This window comes from Camellia sinensis, chromosome 13, assembly GCF_055761805.1.
Source record: "Camellia sinensis isolate YWXY chromosome 13, ASM5576180v1, whole genome shotgun sequence".
Classification (NCBI taxonomy): domain Eukaryota; kingdom Viridiplantae; phylum Streptophyta; class Magnoliopsida; order Ericales; family Theaceae; genus Camellia; species Camellia sinensis.
In genome coordinates this window covers 122478319-122506083 of record NC_138973.1, presented here as the reverse complement: position 1 = coordinate 122506083, position 27765 = coordinate 122478319, and the positions used below count along the sequence as shown (strand labels likewise).

Here is a 27765-nt window from a genome sequence, read left to right as displayed (position 1 = left end):
ATGCAATATTAACAATTAGATTGACACATCAAATAGTAAGATGATATAGTAGAAATAGACAGCCATTGTACCATTATTCGTAAAAGATAAACAAAAATGTACCTTTAAGCTTTAATGTACATGAAGATAACACTGGTGTAAGATGACACTCAAATTAAATTGCACATTGGTGTTAGGAAACTCCCCCTCGCCCAAATATAAAATGAACCAATGTCAAATGTAAGAGACAGTATCGAAGTAGACCATTTCAGAAGCAGTGACGAAACACATGAAACAAAGAAAAATAAAAAATGCATCTCAAAGGATTGGCAAGCTTAACACTATTAATCATTTTTAATTGGCACCCAGTCTGTTAAAACTAATTCCATCAATTACAAAAATAATTCCATTCACATGCCACGGGGGGAAGGTTCCATCATTTCCATGAATTACTTTGCAAAAAAAAAAAAGAAAAAAAAAGAAAAGTAAAATTGAATCACTCTATAAAAAGATCAGAACTGTTATTTTTAGCATCAATATGGGTTGGAATGCATCAAATACAAAAGCAAATCTTTCATCCTGCTATGAATGATAGTGATCATAAAATCTAAAACAAAATTTATTCACCTAAGTCTGTATAGTCATAGAGTTCTTCAATTAGATCCAAAAAGTTTAATCTATACCGATCACATTGGTTTGTGGTTTCAATGTCCCAAACATCAGGTAGGCTGCCAAGACCATGCCAGCCATAAACAGCGTAAACTACAAATGCAAATACATCAGGTGATTTTGACACAAACTACTTTGTCAATGTAAATACAAAACTAAGCATATTGGACTCACCACAAGAGGCAGGGAAAAGAAGCTCCAAATTGGCCACAAAGCAATCGAGAACCAACAAAATCCATGAACAGGATGAGCAATCTGAAAACATAGAAGTCGAAATAATAGAAAATAGAAAGAAAAAAAGCGGGATAGCCCTCTTACAAGCAAAAGGAGATGGCCCCAAGTAAGGTAACAAATGGTAGGGCTCATGTACTTGAAAAATCCAATTTCTCATTTGACGTCCATGAAGGCAACATACTAGTGCACAAGAAGAAGAAAACATTTAAACCGACTCCCACCATCCCAAGGTACAATGGAATTCTGCATGAAGCATAAATATGATGGTATGAACTATACAAGGAAGAAGATTCAGATTTAGGTGTGAGGCTTACGGGATTTACCACTTATAAATTCAAAATTATAGTACTTGTGAAATAATCCAAATTAAGTGGGAGACATATGCCGCCATTTAAAAAGAGACCTTTAAATCCTCAATATAGGCTATAGTCTAATGGCCTTATCCAAGAAACCGTCAATATATGCTGCTAAATAAAAAAGTGGTAAGCTTAAAGGGTAAGATCATTCAATTCTTCTACTGTGTCAACGCCAAAGAAGACCATATTTTCCAATATTGCATCAACACAATAATTCTTCTAACTGGTAAATGTGGTCTGTCAAGAACAATAGAGCACAATAGTTTCATCATCTTACAATTATCCAAACTCCACCACTCTAATGAAATTCTTACTATTATTCAAGTCTCAAACTATATCTTAACATCAAAATAGTGAAGTTTTTATTGTTCTCTATTCAAAACATTTAAGGAATTGATAAAAGAACAATTACAGTTCATGAAAGAGTTTAAGCTAAAGATTTTACTTTCGAATCCGATCATCATACCACATGAGATAAATAAAATTGGAATGTTGATCACCATAGTAAAGGATAAAAGCACTACAACAAAATGCACATTTGGCGACCAAAATTGGCGAACAAAAAAAATTTAATCGTGAAAAGTTGTGGAATTGGCGACCAAAATTTTTTTAGTCGGCAAAAATACAATATTTAGCTACTAATTTTTTTAGTCGGGAAATATTAATTATTGGCGACTAAAAAAAAATTGACTTTTGGTGACTAAAAATTTTTTCACCAAAAGTGTAATTTGTTGTAGTGAAGCCACAGAAGCAATCCAAAAAATAATCTCCATAATCTCAACCCTTGTCCACATCTATGGTGACTGAGGGTGTAGTCTCGAAGAAGCATTATCCTTGATGTCATCGTTACTCGAGGCATATCATTGGTTGTGCCTTTGCCTCATAAATCCACCCCCAACCAGTGTTCCACCAGACATATTCAGAAAAATGATGGCAGACAAAAACCTTCTAAACTCTCAACTTGTAAAAATTTAGTCCTCCAAAATGATGAAACTATAGAGTAAATATTTGTACTTCTTTTTAACCACTATATCCCAACTAAAGAATTATCCAGAGACCTAGAAATCACCAAACAAAGTCCCTTATGGAACACTATCGAAATTTATATATATCAGTAAAACCGAATGCATAAACTATAGAACTCAATCAAATATAGTCCGAAAACTCAATTATCAATGATCAACTGAAACCCAAAACAAAACCCAAGAACTTATCCGGCCAAAAGATTATATCAATTTAAACCCACATAAAAAATTTAAATTTCTCAAAAAACCCATATCACATAATGAAATTCCTCAAAATACACACACCATGCAATGCAAAATTACAAAAATCAAATATTAGAATGTGCATTTTCAAAACAAACCCATGAAGCGATCCACAACTCCCAATGTCTTCTGTTAGGACCCTCTTGTTGTCAAAATCCATGGAAAAACTTAATATGTAATCAAGTTGCAGATTTTCCAGGTTTTCCAGTTTTTCAAGTTGTTGTTTTCCCGCTCGAGCGGGGTTTTCACTCTCACAGCATCTGGAACGTCTGCAAAAATGCTAGGTGATGTGTTTGGATGCTCAAGCGTGGAATCTTCCTCTCGAGCGTGAACCCTGTATAGAACACGCAATATAGAGTTCCCGCTCAAGCGTCAATTCTCACGCTTGAGCGGACCGCACGATCTCTGTGTCTATACATTCGTATGTTGGTTCTATTCTAGGGTTACTTCTTCTAGATCTTGTTTAAGGGTCTTAGGGTTCTGTTTTAGGTTTTCTTCTGAAGTTTTTGGTGAGTTTTCCTTGATATATTTGAGAGGGTTTGTAACCTATGATCTAAGATACATACATCAAGTAGTTTGTTTCTTCATAATTAAGAGTGTTCTTCTTCGGTGGAATCCGGAGATTCAAACGTAGAGTTTCAAAGGAGTTTGATTCTGTACGTAGTCGTTGATTCGACAAATGAAGTTGTGGATTCAATTTCAGATTAATCAGTCCTAAGACGAAGGCTTGGTGAAAGAGTTACGGAAGGTTTGAAGACAAATTGGATGAGTTGGGTAATTTGTTTGTTATCTTTGTAATCTTTCTTTCTTCAGTAGTGGATTGATTAGTGGTGTTTCGCCCGTGATTTTTTATTACAATTGAAGGTTCTTCAATTGTAGTTTTTCCACGTAAAAATCGTTTGTGTCGATTTATTGTTTATTTCGAAAACAACAATCTAAATCACTTTCGTAAGTATTTGATGATTTAGATTGTGTGTTTCGAATGATTAGGAATTATAATATTTTAATCTTGATCTAATCACGAATCACTTAGGATTTTCATCTTCAATAGTTGAAATTGAAACCCAAGCAACGATTTGAAATTCTCCATGATTGCCGAGACCAAATATGGACCTCATCTTGAGATTACAGTCATTAATAAGAGTATCTCCAATGTTTACTTTTTTCTCTCTTTTTTTTTTTTTTTTCCCATCAAATTTGAGTAAAGATTTAGATTAAAAGTTTCATTTGATACCAAGCATTCCAACGCTAAATTTTCAATTTTCATCGAACAACCGGTCGACTGGGAGGACGATCAAGAGGATGTCCAAGCGGTCAACTGGCTTAGTGTAAATTTGCTTCAAATTTTCCCAATTCGGTCCTCTACCTAGTTGTCCATGTCACACCCCAAATCCGGGCATGACTGGCCGTGGCCCACAGGGACTTAGCCCAAGGCACACGTAAGCCTAAACATAAATCCAAAACCATAAAGAATAAATGTGATGATAGCCCAGAAATAAATAAATCAACACTCAATCCAGTGACATACCACAAGTGAAAAACAAGTCATAACCAACTTCCTAAAAATATATATCTACTAAATGGGACACAAACCACCCACAAAATAAAATAATTCTAAATAAAACCCAACCACAATGTATGCACAAAACTTGACAAAGCAACCTAAAACAAATTAAATAAATGCCCTAGAGGTCCATGCAATTGAGTCCCCGCTACGCCATGAGTCCACTCTAAGTCCTTCTAACACCTGAAAATGGTAAACAACTAAGTCAGCTGATAGCTCAGTGAGTAGCAACATGGATAGTAAATACAGTTTTGAAAACAAGGTTCAATTCCAAAATAAGATATATATCACAGAAACTAGATTGGCATACAGTTTGGTAAATACAATCTGTTTCAAAAAGAAGGTTTCACAGTTCAACACTTAAAATACTCATGTCTCGCAAGAACATGATAAACGACATTTTCCACTTAAAACAGATTATAACATGAACACCAATAATTTTCTAGGTACCAAGAAAAACAAATAATCTGCCACACAGTTCTCAAGGCTATAAGCCCCGTTGGATCCAATACCGAACTAAGAGTCATCCTCAGGGTGGCACTTGGGCCTTTTCTCAAAGACGATCCGATTGAAGGTCATCTAGTTGTTTTTAAAGGTCTTTTCCTTACAATCGTTGAGCACTAGAGTCATCACGGCCCAACCCGGATCTGTTCCCTAGTGGCCAGAGTCACCACACACAGTGGAATAATTTCCCTGGACAAAATACACACGTGGTCCCAATAATCAATACACATTAGTTTCGCAAAACATGGTGGTTCATCATTATAAACATGAGACCAAAACAAATAATTTACAATATGCCAAGTTCACACATGTTTCAGAAATATTTTGATTCAATTGATAATATAATAAATTATCAAAACAGTTTAGTCTTGAAACAACAATTTAATTTTTCAACAGTTCAGGGTAGGGGAACATTTATAAAAATACGTAGCATGAAACTACTCACCTGAAAACGAAATAATATAACCCTCGAATAGAGTGTAAAAGTCCAACTAGTGCCCTGAACCAAGTATAGAAAAACTACACGTCACAACTAATTTAAAAATACTAAAAAATAGGAACTAAGTAACCTCAACTAAAGCACACTAACACGGCTCAACCCAACTCACCGTTACTCTTAAATATTACCTAAGTTCATGTTCTTCAAGGTTTAAAATCACCCAAGACATGGGTTCCGGTCAAAACTTAACTAAAAATAACTTTAAGATAAAACAGTGTTTTAAACAAGTTTTCCTAATCTATTCGCTAACTTTGAAAATTTCAAAACCCACTCCACGCTATTCAAAAAATTCCAAAAACCTTCAGATATGATCTAATATATCCTAAGTTTCAAACCCAATTGGTTTCACTTGATTTTCTTATCAAAATAATTATCTACAATTTATTATATCCAAACAGGTTGTTTTCTGCAGCACTTTAAAGAAATTAACGGTTCTCTTAATATACACGAGCAATCAATGCAAGGCCAAAAACGTACGAAACTAGACTTGTAACCGGTTCTAATGACACTAATTTGATAATTTTTGGATTTATACCCAAAGAGAATAACACTCCCGAATTTACTGTTTCAGACTAGTTTCCTGGACAGATTTGAATACCTCAATTTATATGGATTTCGACTCCCAAAAATTATGAAAAAAATCAGATATGCAATTCAATATGTAATTGATCTACTGTAAAAATTTCAGATTAAAATTCATCCGTTTGATATGGTTTCTTGATTTTTAAAGTTCGTGATTATGCGCAGAATTTTTTAACTAAGAATAATACCCATTCTTTATACATGAATTTAATTCCTTAAATTTCTTAACAGTATATATATATACAAAATATATAAACCTACAACTTCCATGAATGAATTAAATAACAATATTATTAGGATAAAGAACAAAGAAAGAAGAGAAGAAAACATAGGAGGCCACACAACACAACACACCCAAAACTCTCGTTCTTGGCTACAACAATAATCTTGATGATTGAAAAACCCCTCTCTTTCCTTCATAAACCCACGGCTGCTAGGGCTGCTAGTGTTGTGGAAAACAATTATAACAAGAGTTAGGGTTTGTGTTTATTTTATTTTATACTAGTAGTGGGCACACTTAGGTCAAATAGATAGATAAATATACAAAATACATATATAAGTTACATGCAATTCAAATGGTAAGAGCCTAACTTATTAATTTTGTGGTCTAGAGTTCAAGTTACACCATCTTCTCCATTTTTTTTTAATAATAAATCTTGCTTCTAAATTAAATGCTTTCAGCACAAATTTATTTTAGGTTTAAAAATTAATTAAAAGACCTTCCAAATATTTAATTTGCTCTTTAAGATTCACCACCAAAATATTTGAGATTGTAATATTATTATTATTTAATTATTTATTTTATTTGTATATTCGGGTTCTCACATTCTCCTCCCCTAAAAGAAAAGTTTCGTCCTCGAAACTAACATGATTAAATCATAAGAATAGATGTGGGTACTTCTCGCGCATCTCGTCCTCGCGTTCCCAAGTCGCCTATTCAACTAGATGATTGCGCCACAGTACCTTAACCAATTTAATGAACTTTGTACGCAACATTTTCTCTTTCGAATCGAAAATCTGAACAGGTATCTCCTCATACAAAAAATCCTCTCTAATCTAAAGCGGCTCATAATCTATCACATGCGACGGACTGTGCACATATTTCCTCAGCATAGACACGTGAAACACATTATGCACTCCTGCTAACCTAGGGGGTAGAGCAACACGGTACGCAACCTTACCAACCTTCTCCAATACCTCAAATGGACCAATGTATCTAGGACTCAACTTTTCTTTCTTTCCAAACCTGATCACTCCTTTCCATGGTGATACTATCAAGAATACCATATCCCCCACATGAAACTCTAAGTCTCTCCTACGATGATCAGCATAACTTTTTTGTCTACTCTGAGCTGTCAATAATCTCTCTCTGATGGTGATAATTTTCCGTGTAGCATCCTCCACCAAATCAGGTCCCAACATTTGTCTTTCACCAACCTCATACCAACACAAAGGAGACCTACACTTCCTTCCATACAAAGCCTCATAAGGAGCTACTCCCAAACTAGAATGATAACTATTATTATAGGCAAACTCCATGAGCGGCAAATAATCATCCCAATTACCTCTCCACTCCAAAGTACAAGCCCTCAACATATCCTCAAGGGTGTGAATAGTCCTCTCTGATTGCCCATCTGTCTGAGGGTGATAAGCTGAACTAAAATTTAACCGAGTACCCATAGCTGATTGTAACGCACCCCAAAACTTAGACACAAAACGAGGGTCCCGATCTGACACTATTGACACTGGTGCACCATGCAATCTAACAATCTCCTTCACATACAACTGTGCAAATCGAGCTAGAGAATAAGTCATCTGTACTGCAATAAAATGTGTTGACTTGGTTAATCTATCAACAACTACCCAAACTGCATCGTGATTACTACTAGTACAAGGTAATCCGCACACGAAGTCCATGGTAACATGATCCCACTTCCACTCCGGTATAGGCAAGGGTTGTAGTTTTCCCGCAAGTTTCTGATGTTCTACTTTAACCTGTTGACACACCAAACACTGAGCCACAAATTCTGCAATATCCCCCTTCATACCATTCCACCAAAAATGTTCATGAAGATCCCGATACATCTTAGTGCTTCCAGGATGAATGCTGTAACTAGAACTATGTGCCTCCGTCATAATCTCCTTCCTCAAATCACCACTAGCAGGAACCCAAATTCGGCTACGGAATCTAAGCAATCCATCATCACTAATCACAAAGTCTACGTGCTTACCCTCTGCCATCTCTTCTTTAATACGCTCACACTGGGGGTCAATCTCCTGTGCTAAACGAATCCGTTCTCTTAAGGTCGGCTGAACTGTCAATTGACTACAATAAGCCCTATTACCAGGTGTAACAACCTCAAGCCTCAAACGTCTCATGTCTTCCACCAAACAACTCTCAATAGACAAAGCAGCTACATCTCCAACTGCGACCTTCCTACTCAAGGCATCTGCAACCACATTTGCCTTCCCCGGATGATATAAAATATTCACATCATAATCTTTTAGTAACTCAAGCCATCTTCTTTGCCTCAAATTTAGTTCCTTCTGTGTGAAAATATACTTCAAACTCTTATGATCAGTGTAAATCTCACATGACTCTCCATACAAATAATTTCGCCAGATCTTAAGAGCAAAAATCACTGCTGCTAACTCCAAGTCGTGCGTAGGATAGTTTCTCTCATGTATTTTCAACTGTCGTGACGCATAAGCAATCACCTTCCCATGCTGCATGAGCACACATCCTAAACCCTGTCGTGAAGCATCACTATAAATCACAAAACCACCTCCATCTGTAGGTAAGGCAAGGATTGGAGCTGATGTCAATCTCTGTTTAAACTCTTGGAAACTACGCTCACAATCATCATTCCACTCAAACTTTACCCCTTTCCTGGTGAGATTGGTAAGTGGCAAAGCAATACGGGAGAATCCTTCCACAAACTGTCTGTAATACCCAGCAAGCCCTAGAAAACTACGTACCTCTGCCACAGAAGCAGGTCGTGGCCAATCAATAATTGTTGTCACCTTGGTGCTATCCACAGATACCCCATCTTTACTCACTACATGACCCAAAAAGGATACACTGCTCAACCAGAATTCACACTTCTTAAATTTTGCATACAGTCCTTTCTCCCTAAGGATCTGCAGTACTACCCTCAAATGCTGCTCATGCTCCTCCTTACTCCTCGAATAAATTAGGATGTCATCAATAAACACTACCACAAATTTATCCAGTTGGGGTTTGAATACTCTGTTCATCAAATCCATGAATGCGGCTGGTGCATTTGTGAGACCAAAAGGCATCACCAAAAACTCATAATGCCCATAACGGGTTCTAAAAGCAGTCTTAGGAACATCCTCATCCCTTACCTTCAACTGGTGATAGCCTGACCTCAAGTCAATTTTAGAGAATACTTGAGCTCCCTGCAACTGGTCAAATAGATCATCAATGCGTGGCAAAGGATACCTATTCTTCACTGTGACTTTGTTCAGTTCTCTATAATCAATACACAATCTCATAGACCCATCCTTCTTCTTCACAAACAACACATGTGCTCCCCAAGGTGAAACACTAGGCCTAATAAAACCTTTGTCTAACAACTCTTGTAACTGAGTTTGTAACTCCCTCAACTCCAACAGTGCCATTCTATAGGGTGCTTTAGAGATAGGTGTTGTATTAGGGATCAAGTCAATGGAAAATTCGACCTCACGGTCTAGAGGAAGACCAGGTAGATCCTCTGGAAAAACATCAACAAATTCCCTCACTACAGGCAACTCCTCTAACCTCTGCTCTGGTTGTTCAGTACTCACCACACAAGCTAAATAACCATGACACCCTTTTCTCAACATTCGGTTAGCTTGAAGGGAAGAAATAAAACAAATAGAAGACCCTTTTCCATCTCCCTGAAAGAAAAACTCATGTTGCCCTGGCATAGCAAAAACTACCCTCTTTCTAAAACAATCAATAGAGGCATGATGCTTCATTAACCAATCCATCCCCAAAATCACATCAAAATCCTTCATCTCTAAAGAAATCAAATCCACTGGAAAAATTCTACCATCTAACTTTATCTCACAAGATCTACAAACATCCCCTAACACTACTGTTTCTCCTAATGGAGTAGACACAGCAATACATGCATCCAAAGGCTCACAAGGAATAGATAAACAATGTAGAAACTTAGGTGCAGCAAAAGAATGTGTAGATCCTGAATCAATTAAAACTCTGGCAGGTACATATGATATAAGGAGTGTACCTTGCACCACAGATGGAGCAACCTCAGCCTCCTCTCTAGTGAGAGCATAAACACGTCCTTGGGTAGCCGCTGACTTCTTATCCTGAGCCCCATTCTCGGATGCCTTCCCTTGGGTAGTCCCACTTTTGCCATTATTCTGCTTCTGGTTAAACCCACCGCTATAAAAAGTTCGTCTTTGCCCTTGCCCTTGAGATGACTGTGCTACTGACTGACCTCCCAGTCCCTTAGACCTACATTGTGTAGACAGATGCCCAGGCTTGCCACACTTAAAGCATATTCGAGCTGTGCCATCACAATTATACCCAACAGAATGTGATTTACCACATCTATCACAAATCCTCCGATTCTGCTGCTTCATGCCATTGCTAACTTGGCCTTGGGTGTAAGGCTTCTTGCTAGGATTGCTACCACCACCACGATGCTCTACTTGTCTCTCCTCTCTAAGTCTCTTGTTTTGTGGTTCCTTAGCCTTTTGTTCCTCAGCTCTCTTTTCCTCTTCTACTCCCCTTTCAGCTAGTAATGCCTTGCATACCAATGCAGAATATGTCTTCATCTCCAAAATAGCTACTTTTGCATAGATCTCTGATCGCAAGCCATTCTCAAACAACATCACTCTATCTTCCTCTATGGCCACCTGATGTGGGGCATACCTCGACAACTCCGCAAACTTGGCTTCATACTGAGCCACTGACATGTCATTTTGCTTCAAATTGAGAAAATCCACTTGTTTCTGCCTTCGCACCGCTTCAGGGAAGTATTTCTCATTAAACAATTCTAGAAACTTGCTCCACACTAGTTCTGTTTCTCTACCCTCATATTGACGCTTCACCATGCGCCACCAATGTTCTGCTTGACCCTTGAACCTAAAAGCTGCAAAGGCCACCTTCTGGTCTGCTGAACAGCCTAGAACATCAAATATTTTCTCCATCTCTAGTACCCATGCCTCTGCCTCTGTAGGGTCCACTGTTCCGTGAAATTCTGGAGGTTTTGCCTTCATAAACCTCTCAAATAAGGAACCTCTATCCAAAGTTAAAGTTGGGTGAACGGCTAGTTGTGGGGCTACATGACTGTTCAGTAATCCCAACAATGACTGTAAAACCTGTGCGGCTGGTGCAGCAGGAACAACTCCTGGTGCTTCAGGGACGACTGGAGCAACAAGTGGTGCGGTAGGGGGTATAGGAACAGGGGGAACTCTACGATTAGCGGCTGGTTGATCAGTTCCAAGAGCATTGACACTTCTTCTCCTAGGTGCCATCTCTTAACCTTCAAAACGAAATTAAGAAAAGCTCAACACAAGCTTAAACAAAACTAACTTAACCAAACACTACTAAGGACTATAGGGACTCGGACCTCGTCTAAATGATGAAATGCAAGATATGTAACTCGATAACTACAGCTCTGATACCACAATTGTCACACCCCAAATCCGGGCATGACCGGCCGTAGCCCACAGGGACTTAGCCCAAGGCACACGTAAGCCTAAACATAAATCCAAAACCATAAAGAATAAATGTGATGATAGCCCAGAAATAAATAAATCAACACTCAATCTAGTGACATACCACAAGTGAAAAACAAGTCATAACCAACTTCCTAAAAATATATATCTACGAAATGGGACACAAACCACCCATAAAATAAAATAATTCTACATAAAACCCAACCACAATGTATGCACAAAACTCGACAAAGCAACCTAAAACAAATTAAATAAATGCCCTAGAGGTCCATGCAATTGAGTCCCCGCTACGCCATGAGTCCACTCTAAGTCCTTCTAACACCTGGAAATGGTAAACAACTAAGTCAGCTGATAGCTCAGTGAGTAGCAACATGGATAGTAAATACAGTTTTGAAAACAAGGTTCAATTCCAAAATAAGATATATATCACAGAAACTAGATTGGCATACAGTTTGGTAAATACAATCTGTTTCAAAAAGAAGGTTTCACAGTTCAACACTTAAAATACTCATGTCTCGCAAGAACATAATAAACGAAATTTTCCACTTAAAACAGATTATAACGTGAACACCAATAATTTTCTAGGTACCAAGAAAAACAAATAATCTGCCACACAGTTCTCAAGGCTATAAGCCCCGTTGGATCCAATACCGAACTAAGAGTCATCCTCAGGGTGGCACCTGAGCCTTTTCTTAAAGACGATCCGATTGAAGGTCACCTAGTTGTTTTTAAAGGTCTTTTCCTTACAATCGTTGAGCACTAGAGTCATCACGGCCCAACCCGGATCTGTTCCCTAGTGGCCAGAGTCACCACACACAGTGGAATAATTTCCCTGGACTAAATACACACGTGGTCCCAATAATCAATACACATTAGTTTTGCAAAACATGGTGGTTCATCATTATAAACATGAGACCAAAACAAATAGTTTACAATATGCCAAGTTCATACATGTTTCAGAAATAATTTGATTCAATTGATAATATAATAAATTATCAAAACAGTTTAGTCTTGAAACAACAATTTAATTTTTCAACAGTTCAGGGTAGGGGAACATTTATAAAAATACGTAGCATGAAACTACTCACCTGAAAACGAAATAATATAACCCTCGAATAGAGTGTAAAAGTCCAACTAGTGCCCTGAACCAAGTATAAAAAAACTACACGTCACAACTAATTTAAAAATACTAAAAAATAGGAACTAAGTAACCTCAACTAAAGCACACTAACACGGCTCAACCCAACTCACCGTTACTCTTAAATATTACCTAAGTTCATGTTCTTCAAGGTTTAAAATCACCCAAGACATGGGTTCCGGTCAAAACTTAACTAAAAATAACTTTAAGATAAAACAGTGTTTTAAACAAGTTTTCCCAATCTATTCGCTAACTTTGAAAATTACAAAACCCACTCCACGCTATTCAAAAAATTCCAAAAAGCTTCAGATATGATCTAATATATCCTAAGTTTCAAACCCAATTGGTTTCACTTGATTTTCTTATCAAAATAATTATCTACAATTTATTATATCCAAACAGGTTGTTTTCTGCAGCACTTTAAAGAAATTAACGGTTCTCTTAATATACACGAGCAATCAATGCAAGGCCAAAAACGTACGAAAATAGACTTGTAACCGGTTCTAATGACACTAATTTGATAATTTTTGGATTTATACCCAAAGAGAACAACACTCCCGAATTTACTGTTTCGGACTGATTTCTTGGACAGATTTGAATACCTCAATTTATATGGATTTCGACTCCCAAAAATTATGAAAAAAATCAGATATGCAATTCAATATGTAATTGATCTACTGTAAAAATTTCAGATTAAAATTCATTCGTTTGATATGGTTTCTTGATTTTTAAAGTTCGTGATTATGCGCAGAATTTTTTAACTAAGAATAATACCCATTCTTTATACATGAATTTAATTCCTCAAATTTCTTAACAGTATATATATATACAAAATATATAAACCTACAACCTCCATGAATGAATTAAATAACAATATTATTAGGATAAAGAACAAAGAAAGAAGAGAAGAAAACATAGGAGGCCACACAACACAACACACCCAAAACTCTCGTTCTTGGCTACAACAATAATCTTGATGATTGAAAAACCCCTCTCTTTCCTTCATAAACCCACGGCTGCTAGGGCTGCTAGTGTTGTGGAAAACAATTATAACAAGAGTTAGGGTTTGTGTTTATTTTATTTTATACTAGTAGTGGGCACACTTAGGTCAAGTAGATAGATAAATATACAAAATACATATATAAGTTACATGCAATTCAAATGGTAAGAGCCTAACTTATTAATTTTGTGGTCTAGAGTTCAAGTCACACCATCTTCTCCATTTTTTTTAATAATAAATCTTGCTTCTAAATTAAATGCTTTCAGCACAAATTTATTTTAGGTTTAAAAATTAATTAAAAGACCTTTCAAATATTTAATTTGCGCTTTAAGATTCACCACCAAAATATTTGAGATTGTAATATTATTATTATTTAATTATTTATTTTATTTGTATATTCGGGTTCTCACAGTCCAGCTGGTTGTCCATCCGGTTGATTGATCAGTCATCCATCTAGTTGTTCACCAACGGTCAACTGTGAGATTTGATGAAAATTTAAACGCTCCCTTGATTTGATGAAAGAAGTAGGGCGCTCTCCATTTGATACCAATTTAGTGAAACGGTTGGAACCCTGTTTTCACCAAATTTTCATTAAATTTAAACTTGATGAAAGATTTGAGTACGTGTTGGAGATGGTCTAACAAATCAACGTAAATAAATAATGAATGAGTAGTGTATATGAGCTGAGGCAAGAAGCCAACACAAGAAAGGTGTTTGGAATCCAGAGTGATTTTTCGTAGTTTAATGCAGCTATGTTGAAAAGACAATTATCTCACTTACAAACACATTTGGGTGTGATTATATATATATATATATATATGATGTAGGAGAAGAGTTTAAGAATTTTTATAGTTTTAGTTTTAATATTTTTTGATATATTAGTTGATTATGATTCTTGTAATTTAGTACTTTTGTATTTATTTAACACAAAAGTCCAAAGGTTAGGTTCTTTGTCTTTGACATAAGAGTCTAAGGGAGGGTTTCTAGTATTTATTTAGGTTATTTGTATTTGACACAAGGGTCTAAGGGAGGGTTTCTAGTATTTATTTCTATGTTTTTATCTAGTATAAATATGTTTGTAAACTTTGTGGCAAATTAGTTTTAATCAATATAATCAAAAATTTCTTTATTTTCCTTGTACGAAAGGATGTTTATCTTTGCTCGTGGATTTGAGTTGTTACTGTCCGAAGAACGATATCTTCCCTTTCGTCTATTAGAATGATATCTAGTCATTCTTTTCGCTAAAATGCTACATCAATATATGACAGGGTTACCCATTGATCAGCAGAAAGAATATCCTGCTCTTCACTACAACAAAATTGAGTTTTTACGATTTTACATCAACTACACACAATAAATGCAAGCCGTGATTTCTCACTTTTACGACTTTCTATTTTTGCATGTCGTAAATAATTTTTCAACCACGACATGTCTATTACGTAGGCCGTGAATGCTAATAATGATAGTTTTTTTACTACTTGCAATGTTAGCCGTAAATAATAAAACTTTTTATGACATCTCGTTAATACATCAACTATACACGACACACATACGCAAGCCGTTAAAAATATTACACTTTTAACAGCGCACAAAAAACCAGCTGTTAAAAATATTGTATTTTACACGGCATACAATGACAATAGTAAATGTTATGATTGAAAAAAATTAGATGCCAAAATAAAAAAACTCTAGAGCCAAACACCAAAAAAATATATTTCAAAAAAAAAATAAAAATCAAAATACACTATTCCAACCCTTTTACTTCTAATCAAAAGGAATATAGAAAGGGTTAGACACAAAGACGAGAAGGGTTCGAAGAAGCAAAATCGCAGGAGAAGAGAAGGGCCTGAATCGTCTCATCGTAGAGAGATGGAGAGTTGAAGGATGGAGCAAAGTGACGAAGGTACTACTTTCTCTCTTTATCTTAACCATTTCTCTGTCTTTATCTGTCTCTGTCTCTCTCTATATCGATGCTTATGTCTGATCATTGCATTATTAGACACAGATTAGACAAGACCTTTAATCGATCCCAGCCTCGGCTTGGAATCTAGAGAGAGAAAGTATGGCGGATGATGGATCGGTGAGAAAGAATGGAAGGTTATCGACAATGGATTCGATTGAATCTCAATGGGTATTTCAAGACGAGGACAAGTTAGAGATCGAGGACGAGAAGGATGACGAAGATTTGCTTAATGAATACAAATTGTTACTTTGGGAATGAATACAATGGATTCGAGAATGTATTACTTTGCAAATTCTAATGATTTGTTTAATGAATACAAATTGTTACCCTGATCTTGGTTTTATAATGATTTTTTGAATCATGATTAAGATTTAATTTTATAAAAATTGAGAGTACAATAGTACTTAGAATATAATCACTTTAAAACCATATAAAATCTGGACTTAGGTTTTTTGAGTTGTATGTCCTCTTATAGTTGACACAAGAGGGATATGTGTTAAGTCTGCTCTATAGAGCCATGAAACTATAGAAGGATTTTGCATTATGAGTAAACTAGATTCGTTTTTTTCATAAGGCCTTTATCATTACTCTAATACTTCATCAACTTACCAAGTTGGCTCATTCTTGGCGCCTCTAAAATATGTTACTCAAGAGCTAACATTTAACTTAAATTTTCAAATTTTGAAAATTTAGCATTTATTTCTTGTGTTTTGGAATGGGTAATTGTGATAACTTCTCTTACAAAGACAAGGTCAAAGGGATGCAAGATCTTGGATTAATTTTCCTCAAATTTTAATTAAGCACTAGCCACTAGTGTTCTCAAAAAAAAAAAAAAAAAAAAAAATTAAAAAATTAAATTGTCAAAACCAAACCTTGAGTGACCAAATTACAAAAAATGTAGTTATGAATGAAGTATTGCGCCTCTAAAAAATAATTGTCAAAATGGACATATGCATTTAAATTGAATGGACATCAAATTAACATGGCCACCAGAAAATGATTGCTGATCAACAAAATGATTGTCGAATTAAAATTTATCCTAATTTTTAGGAGTCAAGTGTATTTAAAACAAATGGAGCTCAAATAATTGTGCTACCACAACATGATTGCTGATGAAAAAAGACATGTATATTTAAAACAATCGGGCCTCAAATTAATTCTGCCACCAAAAAATGATTCTCAATCGAATTAAACTTTATCCTAGTTTTTTAAAGTCACGTTGTAATGGCATGAGTCGAGACATGACCCTCATTTCTTTTTCGTATAGTGATAGTTGCATTAAAAAGGCTCTTCTGTCATAAATTGAGCTAAGCCTGAAAATTTTCATAGTGTGTAAAGTGAATTTGTTAAAACATACGATTTTAAAAATAATTTTTGACGGTTATTGTTCCTTATATGTTAAATGGTATAATTCGATTTTATGGGATTTTTTTTACAAAGTATTAACCCCTTTACTTCAACATCAAACTTAGAAATTTCAGTTGGAAAATTATTTTTGTACTAAAACTGGGGCAATTACTTTTTGATTTAATTGGACTTTGATTTTTTTTTTTTTTATATATATATTTCTTTGAAACCAAATGAGGAGCATTTTCTTATTTACATTTTAAACTTAAGTTACTTAAATAGTTACATATGAAAATAAGGTTGATCTGCAGGGTATGCCTTAGGAATTGAGCCTGTGTGACAATCTGTTTCCAGGGTGACGCTTGAGCAGTTGGTTTTACCGTTCGAACGGTGAAGTGGGGGCGACCACTACTTTGTTTTGCAGAACAAAATGTTGAGAGCTTGAGTTCACTGCTCGAGTGGTCTGCGCGAATTAGAAAACTTAAAATGCTGTTTTTTTCCATTTTTTCTCACTTTTCTTTTCTTCTTTCCTCTCCCTCTTCCTAGCTCCAAAAAACCCTAACTTTCTGTCTCTAGAAATCTCTCTTCTCACCAAGAATCAAGCCTAGATCTCTTATAAAAAGAGAACCAGCCATTTCAAGAGTTGGCAAATGTGAAAAACATGATTTTTTGGGTGTTCACGAGCTCGTTGTTTCAGGAGTCAAAAAATGTGAAAGGGAAAAGGTTTTGGGTGCCCATCATCCTGCCATTTTAGGAGTCGGGAAATATGGAAGGAAAAGGTTTTGGATGCCCATCACCCCAACCTTTTAGAGTCAACAAATGTAGAAATATTTTAAGTATACAAATCTATATATGTATGAACAGTGTTGCGACTCTTTCTTGGGACGTCATTGCGTATTTACCGCCCCACTGTTCATAAGGAGTTTTTTAAATGGAAATTGTGCATTGAACATCATTGATTTTAAAAGAGAAAAATATGGATTTTATCATGGCATATGCATAGCATGATCATATGCATTTTAATCATTTATATACTTTATTAATAGTATTTCTACAGGGCATTAGTTCATTCAAATCTAACAAAACTTTCAGGACTTGATGGTGTTGAAAAATCTAGAAATCCCCTAGATGTTGATTTGTGATTATGTATCAATTTTAAGCAGTATATAACAATCCAAATCAAACAACCAAGACAAATCGACACAACGATTTTACGTGGAAAAACCACAATTGGACACCTCCAATTGTGATAAAAAAAAACCACGGGTAACAGCCAAAAAACAATCCATTAAAAAGATATAATGGAATTACACAGGTATACTCTCAATTACCTAGCGAATCCACGCCCGAATTGAACCAACCTCTATGTGTCTTTTCCAACCCCGTCTTCACCTCAGAATTGTCTTGACGATGAGCCACTCCGGAATCCACCAAAGCTTCAGGCTCGAATTCTTCAGAATCCACCGAAGAACAACTCTCTCTTTTGTGTAGAACAAACAAATAATCCTTTGATGTATACTCTTTAAATCATGAGTTGAATACTCAATCAAAATATCAAAGAAAACTAGCAAAATATCCCCAGATATAAACCCTAGAACCCAAGAAGAAGATCTGGAGAAGTTATCCTAGATTTGGACTGAAACACGTATTTATAGAAAACTGTCCCGCGATCTCCGCTCGAGCGTCGGATTGGCCGCTCGAGCACCTACGCTCAAGCGCGGAAAGTTCTGCTCAAGCGGGAAAAAACAACATCCAGTATTTTTGTAGGCGAATAAACTTTTGGAACTCAGCAATGTCCGCTCGAGCGGGGGAATATCCGCTCGAGCGGACAGGCAACTTGGAAAACATTTTTTCATTTTTCTTTGGGGGCGTTGCCCCTCGACCCTACTGTGGCGCTGCCCCGGACCCGCCAAGGGGCGCTGCCCCCTCGACCCCCGCGAGCTGACCGGGTAGCTCGATTCCCGTCATAATCAGCGAAGTGGCAATCTTGAAAGAATTAACATCACAAATTGCTCCACAAAGCATGATTCGGGTTGGATTCGCATCTAACAACTCATATCCTCACTGAAATAAAAATGCAAATAAAATTACAACACAAAGGAGTTTTGTCAAACGGGATTGGCAAAAATAAAACCTAACAATCTCCCCCTTTGGCAATGCCGTGACAAAACACACCTAACAAATAAAATCCTAATCACCCCAACCCATTACAGTCAACAAAAACAAACTTCTTTCTCAAGGTCATGATCTGCAAAACAGCTATTAGTGCCACAATCTCCAAAACAACTATTAGTCCCACAAGAGTATATGAAAAAGCAATAAACATATGGCTGGCTAGATTATCTTGAAGCATTTGAAGCATGAGATGGAAAACATGAATAGATGCGACTTGGAGATTTTAGGAACATGTAGCATGGATAGATGGATAGATGAAAACTAAGACATATGCACCCAACTCATGACATGAATACATGAAATCCTAAGATACATGAAAAACAATCTTCTCCCCCTTTTTGTCACGAATTAACAAATGAAGCTCAAACAACAAAAGCAAGATCATAAACCGCACAAGCAATGATATGATGATGTAACTATTAGGAGCATGCAAGAAGGAAATAATAAGCAAACAGTGCATAGCAACATGCAAAACATCTATAGCCAATCTCCATTACCAAACAAATCAAAGTGTTTATGCTAACATACTCTTGTAATGATAAACCAAACTTCCCTTCACTAAAAACAATGAACAAGAAGAAAAATGACAAAAAAAAAAAAAAAAAATTGGTGGAGCAAGCAAGAAATCTTAAATTTGTACCTTAAAACACATAAGATTATCCAAGAAGCACAATTACTAGTAAACACAATGTGCATAGTCTGTAGAAGATTCCTCATGAAAGAAAGTGATGCATTATGTGAAAAGCATAGATCCCATGATAAAAGTGTGTGTATGACTCTTGGAGTTCGACAAACACTAGATTCAATCCTAATAGTGATCTGAAAGTTGGACCTTCGACAAGAGAATCCAAGCACAACAAAGGAAAGTCAAACCACTAGGAATCAAGGGGTATTTGGTGAGTCAAGGCGGAGGCTCCTCAATCAATGAATCCTTTATTTTATTTTATTTTATTTTATTTTTAACATCTTTTTCTTTTCTTTCTTTTGCACATTTTTTTTTTGTTTCTTTCTTTTGCACATTTTTTCTTTCTTTAGCACACTCATTGGCGGCTGACACGCTCAAGAGTATGGAAACCGAACCAGAGAAGCATGGATATAATAAGGATGGCCTGGTTGGTGACTCTGAGGCAGCCTTTTCCTCATGGTTAGACTACAAAGAATAGAGGGGAAAGCCATGGAGATGCAAAAAGATGGAAGATGGTTAAGAGACTCAACATCACCCATGATATGCTAGTATAGGTCAATTCCTCTAGAAATGCAAAAGATCAATGACAGAAGTCCATAGAGAAACAATAATCACTAAGGCGGAAGACTCCAAAATTTGCTAATCCAAGAGTGTGTACAGAATGAAACATACTAATCAAAAAACACACACTCCAAAATGAGTAATGACCACAGAAAGTACACACATATTAACATGTAATGGATATTCTTATCAATTCCAATGTGCACCAAGGACCACTCACAAATTTCAAGCTTCCAAAACCATACTAAGAAAATCTTTTTGGATTTTTTATTTTATTTTTTTTAACAATAACGCAAGAAAAAAAAAATGAACAAGCACACATTTAATGAAAAAAAAAACACACACAGAAATCCAAAAACTAAAATGAAAAAACAAATTAACACAAGTCAAGTTTTCTCACTCAAACTGCTTTAGTACGAACAAAGTTGTGAGAATTATGGTTCTTGGGTGGTGTCTTGACGTTGTGGTTCCCTTCCCTTTCAATGGGAACCTGTCTCGACATGGTTTCCAACTTCCTATTTTTAGGTCTAGGCAAATACACTTTCCCATGCAACTTATAACAATAAGGGCGAATATGACCACGCATACCACATTGATGACAAAAAAACACCGGGTGTACCTTCTTTTCTTTGACCTTACCAACTTTAGGAAGATTGAGAAGTCTTTCCTCTCGTTGAACCTTCTGCTCCCCCTGCCCTTGAGTTCTTGTATCATGAGATGTGGATGCACTCTGTTTTTGCTCTTTCTTACCACCAAAGCCAATGCCGCTCGTGTCAGAACAAATTTGTTGAGAACCAATGATATTGTCCAAAGTCTTTGATCCTTTGTTCCAAAGACCAATGGTTGCCATAGCACACTTGAGCTCTTCCTCTTTTTTGATCATTAGTTCTTTCAAAGCAATTTGAGATATCTCGAGAGTTTTAATTTTTTTTTCATATGTTGCATAGAGTTGCTATAGCTCATTCCTCTCTGTCTCACAAGTCAAGAGTTTTGCACAAATAGCTTGTCGATCATTAGAAATCTTAAGGGCATCATTCCTAGCCTCAGAAATCTCTTTCTTTAATTTGACATTCTCACTTTCACATGCTTTGAGTTTTATAGTGAGTTTGTCATTCAATTTGGATAAGTTAAGAGATTCCTTATACAACTTTTCATAAGCTTGCTCAAGCTCTTCATCATCACTTCCTGAGGATTCATCATCAGTGGATTCTCAACCGGCCTCTTCGGATACTCTGTTCGTCCTTCAGTTTCAGAAACTGCCATGAAAGCAAGGAATTGTTTATGTCCCTCTTCACCTTGATCTTCATTGTCACTTTCATCTTTATCAGATTCTGATTTATCATCCCAAGTGATAGGGAGGGCTCTCTTCTTTCTCAACCGAGTGGGGCATTCTTGAGCAAAGTGGCCAAATCCTTGGCATTCATAGCATTGGACTCTTTCAGAGTTCCCTTGTATCTTTTCTTTCTCCTTCTTGGCTATAGAATTAATTTTGAGTTTATCTTTGCCTTTGGATTTATGAGTATGAGTAGAGTCCAAAAGATTAGGATTCTTTTTCAAAAAAGATTTTTTAAATTGTTTTACAAAAGCATCTGTAATCTTGGAATCTATCTCACAATCCTCATCAGAATCCTCTTCAACTCTATGAGCACTACTATAAGCAATAGTATCTTTTTGTTTCTTTTTGAAATTCCTATATGCCTCATAAGTTTGGAGATTCCCAACCAAATGATCTAGCTTGAGGTTATCAATATCTTAAGCCTCCTCAATAGCCGTAACTTTTGGTTGGAACCGATCGGGCAAGGACCTCAAAATTTTTCCTACAATCTTGGATTCCAGTATTTTTTCACCTAAATTGAAGCTGAAATTTACAATGTCACTCAACTTTGCATAAAATTCATCAAAGGTCTCACTATCTTTCATTGAAAGGATTTCGAAACTAGACGTGAGCCTTTGAAGTTGAGTGTTTAACAAAAGGAGTGCCCTCATGAATAGTTTGTAAGATATCCCAAGCCTCTTTTGCGACTTCACAATTGCAAATATGACTAAACTCTTCAGGTGTGACAGCGCAAAAGAGAGAATTGATCGCTTTACTATTCCAGCTACTATTTTGGTAATCAATTGTGTCCCACTTATTAATTGATTTGGGGAAAGTTACTCCATCAACGGTAATCGTTGGTTCAGTTCACCCATACATGACAGATTGCCAAACTTTTTCATCAATAGATTTTAAAAACGATCTCATCCGAGCTTTCCAAAAAGAATAATTGGATCCATCAAGTAGGGGTGGTCGAACCATAGAATTTCCCTCATGAATTGTATCCATTATCACAAATCAAACAAGATCTCGCTCTAATAGATTTGTAAAACAAAAAAAATAAAGCTACCTGCTCTGATACCAATTGAAAATTCTAGAAATCCCCTAGATGTTGATTTGTGATTATGTATCAATTTTAAGCAGTATATAACAATCCCAATCAAACAATCAAGACAAATCGACACAACGATTTTACGTGGAAAAACCACAATCGGACACCTCCAATTGTGATAAAAAATCACGGGCAACAGCCACAAAACAATCCACTAAGAAGATATAAAGAAATTACACAAGTATACTCTCAATTATCTAGCGAATCCACTCCCGAATTGAACCAACCTCTATGTGTCTCTTCCAACCCCGTCTTCACCTCGAAATTGTCTTGACGATGAGCCACTCCGGAATCCACCAAAGCTTCAGGCTCGAATTCTTCAGAATCCACCGAAGAACAACTCTCTCTTTTGTATAGAACAAACAAATAATCCTTTGATGTATACTCTTTAAATCATGAGTTGAATACTCAATCAAAACATCAAAGAAAACTAACAAAATATCCCCAGATATAAACCCTAGAACCCAAGAAAAAGATCTAGCGAAGTTATCCTAGATTTGGACTGAAACACGTATTTATAGAAAACTGTCCCGCAATCTCCGCTCGAGCGTCCAATTGGCCGCTCGAGCGGACCTATGCTCGAGCGTAGAAAGTTCCTCTCGAGCGGGAAAAAACAACATCCAGTATTTTTGCAGGCGAATAAACTTCTGGAACTCAGCATTCTTCGCTTGAGCGGGGGAATGTCTGCTCGAGCGGACGGGTAACTTGGAATGTATTTTTGCATTTTGTTTTGGGGGCACTGCCCCTCGACCCCGCCGTGGCGCTGCCCCTGACCCGCCAAGAGGCGCTGCCCCCTCGACCCCCGCGAGTTGACCGGGCAGCTTGATCCCCGTCATAATTAGAGAAGTGGCAATCTTGAAAGAATTAACATCACAAACTGCTCCACAAAGCACGATTCGGGTTGGATTCGTATCTAACAACTCATATCCTCACTGAAATAAAAATACGAATAAAATTACAACACAAAGGAGTTTTGTCAAACGGGATTGCCAAGAATAAAACCTAACAGGTGTGATTTCGCCAAAGTGACAATGTGGTTGAGATATTTTGAATGGAGCACGAGGGCTCATTTTGATGTTCTATGTGTTCACAGTTATCGAGCTTATGTGTTTGGGATAGAATTCTACTTATTTGTAATCAAGCCTTGAATGGCGTAAGCCTTCTTTGAGCATTTTGTTGTATTTCTTTTATTTCTTGAACTATAATATATTGTTATTTTGAACACTAATGTTGTGAAGTTGAAATATAACCTCTATGAGAATTCTAATATGAGATAAACACTAGGCTTGTGAAATGGTTTTACTTTAATTAATTTTCTTTAACTCTTACTGCATATTATGAAATTGGAAATTAATAAGGGATAGGTAATTATAAAATGGGTTAAAATATCGAGGCGCCACAACTCGGTATCTGAGCTAACTAGGTTTGAATACCTTGGGCTCATGGAAAGTGTCGTTTGTTAAAATAGGTCTACTAGGCTAGGATGGGATGCTTATGTACTTTGCATGCTTTGTGTGTTTATGTCACTATGTGGGTATGGGGTTAAGCTTCTAGAATACAGCTTGCACCTATTGCATTCATCGAAATCCTTTTCGAAAGACATGCGATCAATACTTTTTCCACTTGGAAGTCCTTGAGTGCCATAGTTGATATCTTAGGGGGGTGATTCCTATGTGGTCTATGTGCTTATGTGATTTGACTTATGTACTGTACATGTGTGTATAGGCATAGGTGTAACTCATGTGTGGCATATGTGTGACAACCTCATCAAGTAATATACTTGTATTTGATTAATTTTGAATTGTGATTATGTGTTTTGTGTTTAAATTGTGTATATCTGTTTGATTGGTGAATTATCTATTATGATTTCTGCTTTGAATATGAAATTGGAAGCCTTAATGACTTAAAAAATCGAAATTGACACGTTTTATTAGGATATCATAATTTTTAGAACCTTTTGAGAAGTTTGATTAAAATTTGATTCAGTTCAAAAAAATTAAGTTTTAATTAATTAGCCTTAACCATTAATTAATTAACTTAATCCTTAATTATCACCCTAATCACGTGGAGCTCAAAAATTCTACTGAAAATATAGTTCTAGAGAGAGAGTGACGTCATTCTATAGAGAAAAGAGTTAGGAACTTGGTGATTTTGTTAGAAGATTTAAGATTTGAGAGGAAGGACACAAGTTTTTGCTAGAACAAGCTTAATTGAAGACTCTAGGTATGAAATCCAACCTCAATTCTTGATGACAACTCCCTTAGTAAATGAATTCATGAAGATTTTGAGATTAAACACAAGGATGGAGCTAAAAGATGATGAATTTGAAAGCTAGGCATACATGCATGCATGATTTTGTGAAGTTCCATCATTTTTACGCATGATTTTGTTATCTATGTTTGAATTGAGAGTTAAATCATGCATGCATCCATAATTTTTAATGTTTTGAGGTTCAATTTCATGTTTTGGAGGCTATGGAAAATAATTTGAATCTAATTTGTAAATGTATGGGAATTTGAGTTCCAATTATGAAGAATTTACGATAAGGGTTTGAAATTGGCTATGTACTCATGTTTTTGGAAGTGTTTTCATGGTTTGGTGTGTGTCTTGCAAGGTTTAACATTTTGGACTCATGTTTTGAAGTTCAAAATTCTGTTTTGAAAGCCTAGAATTCCTTCGCATTGCTCGAGAGGTGAAGTTACTGCTCGAGTGCACATTTCCTGTATCCAGAAGTTTTGCAGACCACTCGAGAGGCCAAGTGTTTGTTTGAGCGACCTCAACTTTCAATGAACTTGGCTTTAGTGACCATCGAGCCTAGAATTCGAGCGTGCAGTACTTTTGCAGACCGTGCAGACCCCTCGAGCAACCAAAGGATTACTCGAGTGAACTATCCATATTTTGAAATGTTACATTATGTTTGTATTTGCATTCTAATTCCTTTTCGAGCATTCGTAGGCCTGAATTAAGCCTTATAAATGAAGTGTGGTTAAAGGATTTCAATAAGAAAGATGTAGTTTGATTAAGTAATGTGGTTCAATGTGTGTATATGTTTATATGTTGTGTGTCACACCCCAAATCCGAGCATGACTGGCCGTGACCCACAGGGACTTAGCCCAAAGCACACGTAAGCCTAAACATGAATCCAAAACCATAAAGAATAAATGTGATGATAGCCCAGAAATAAATAAATCAACACTCAATCCAGTGACATACCACAAGTGAAAAACAAGTCATAATCAACTTCCTAAAAACATATATATACTAAATAGGACACAAACCGTCCACAAAATAAAATAATTATAAATAAAACCCAACCACAATGTATGCACAAAACTCGGCAAAGCAACATAAAACAAATTAAATAAATGCCCTAGAGGTCCATGCAATTGAGTCCCCGCTACGCCATGAGTCCACTCTAAATCCTTCTAACACCTAAAAATGGTAAACAACTAAGTCAGCTGATAGCTCAGTGAGTAGCAACATGGATAGTAAATACAGTTTTGAAAATAGGGTTCAATTCCAAAATAAGATATATATCACAGAAACTAGATTGGCATACAGTTTGGTAAATACAATCTGTTTCAAAAAGAAGGTTCCACAATTCAACACTTAAAATACTCATGTCTCGCAAGAACATGATAAACGACATTTTCCACTTAAAACAGATTATAACATGAACATCAATAATTTTCTGGATACCAAGAAAAACAAATAATATGCCACACAGTTCTCAAGGCTATAAGCCCCGTTGGATCCAATACCGAACTAAGAGTCATCCTCAGGGTGGCACCTGGGCTTTTTCTCAAAGACAATCCGATTGAAGGTCACCTAGCTTTTTTTTAAGGTCTTTTCCTTACAATCGTTGAGCACTAGAGTCATCACGGCCCAACTCGGATCTGTTCCCTAGTGGCCAGAGTCACCACACACAGTGGAATAATTTCCCTGGACTAAATACACATATGGTCCCAATAATCAATACACATCATTATCGCAAAACATGGTAGTTCATCATTATAAACATGAGACCAAAACAAATAGTTTACAGTATACCAAGTTCACACATGTTTCCGAAATAATTTGATTCCATTGACAATATAATAATTTATCAAAACAGTTTAATCATGAAACAACAATTTAATTTTCCAACAGTTTAGGGTAGGGGAACATTTATAAAAATATGTAGCATGAAACTACTCACCTGAAAACGAAATAATATAATCCTCGAATAGAGTGTAAAAGTCCAACTAGTGCCCTGAACCAAGTATAAAAACTACATGTCACAACTAATTTAAAAATACTAAAAAAAATAGGAACTAAGGAACCTCAACTAAAGCACACTAACACGGCTCAACCCAACTCACCGTTACTCTTAAATATTACCTAAGTTCATGTTCTTCAAAGTTTTAAATCACCCAAGACATGGGTTCCGGTCAAAACTTAATTAATTGTGACTTTAAGATAAAACAGAATTTCAAACAAGCCTTCCCAATCTATTCGCTAACTTTGAAAATTACAAAACCCACTCCACGCTATTTGAAAAATTCCAATAACCTCCAGATATGATCTAATATATCCTAAGTTTCAAACCCAATTAGTTTCACTTGATTTGCTTATCAAAATAATTATCTACAATTTATTATATCCAAACAGGTTATTTTCTGCAGCACTTTAAAGAAATTGACGGTTCTCTTAATATACACGAGCAATCAATGCAAGGCCAAAAACGTACGAAACTAGACTCGTAACCGGTTCTAATGACACTAATTTGATAATTTTTGGATTTATACCCAAAGAGAACAACACTCCCGAATTTACTGTTTCGGACTGGTTTCCTGGACAGATTTGAATACCTCAATTTATATGGATTTTGACTCCCAAAAATTATGAAAAACTTCAGATATGCAATCCAATATGTAACTGATCTACTGTAAAAATTTCAGTTCAAAATTCATCCGTTTGATATGGTTTCTTGATTTTTAAAGTTCGTGATTATGCGCAGAATTTTTTAACTAAGAATAATACCCATTCTTTATACATGAATTTAACTCCTCAAATTTCTTTACAGTATATATATATACAAAATATATAAACCTACAACCT

The 27765-nt window shown here is 36.1% G+C and overlaps 1 protein-coding gene, 1 long non-coding RNA gene and 1 pseudogene across 2 annotated transcripts; all 3 read right to left on the bottom strand.

Moving 5' to 3' along the window:
• Positions 1 to 598: 598 nt before the first annotated feature.
• Positions 599 to 2155, bottom strand: LOC145805993 (uncharacterized; annotated as a pseudogene).
• A 5490-nt stretch (positions 2156 to 7645) lies between these two features.
• Positions 7646 to 11166, bottom strand: LOC114256509 (uncharacterized). The gene is made up of 4 exons (XM_082900859.1): positions 9722 to 11166; positions 9366 to 9607; positions 8442 to 8714; positions 7646 to 7650 (listed from the first exon to the last, which is right to left on the bottom strand). The coding sequence occupies exons 1-4, from the start codon at positions 11164 to 11166 to the stop codon at positions 7646 to 7648; spliced, it is 1965 nt and encodes a 654-aa protein (XP_082756985.1).
• A 407-nt stretch (positions 11167 to 11573) lies between these two features.
• On the bottom strand, positions 11574 to 26926 carry LOC145806419 (uncharacterized). Its single transcript, XR_014349528.1, has 3 exons — positions 26864 to 26926; positions 12459 to 12512; positions 11574 to 11692 (listed from the first exon to the last, which is right to left on the bottom strand). It is a non-coding gene; the product is annotated as an uncharacterized LOC145806419 (long non-coding RNA).
• Between the last annotated feature and the right edge of the window lie 839 nt (positions 26927 to 27765).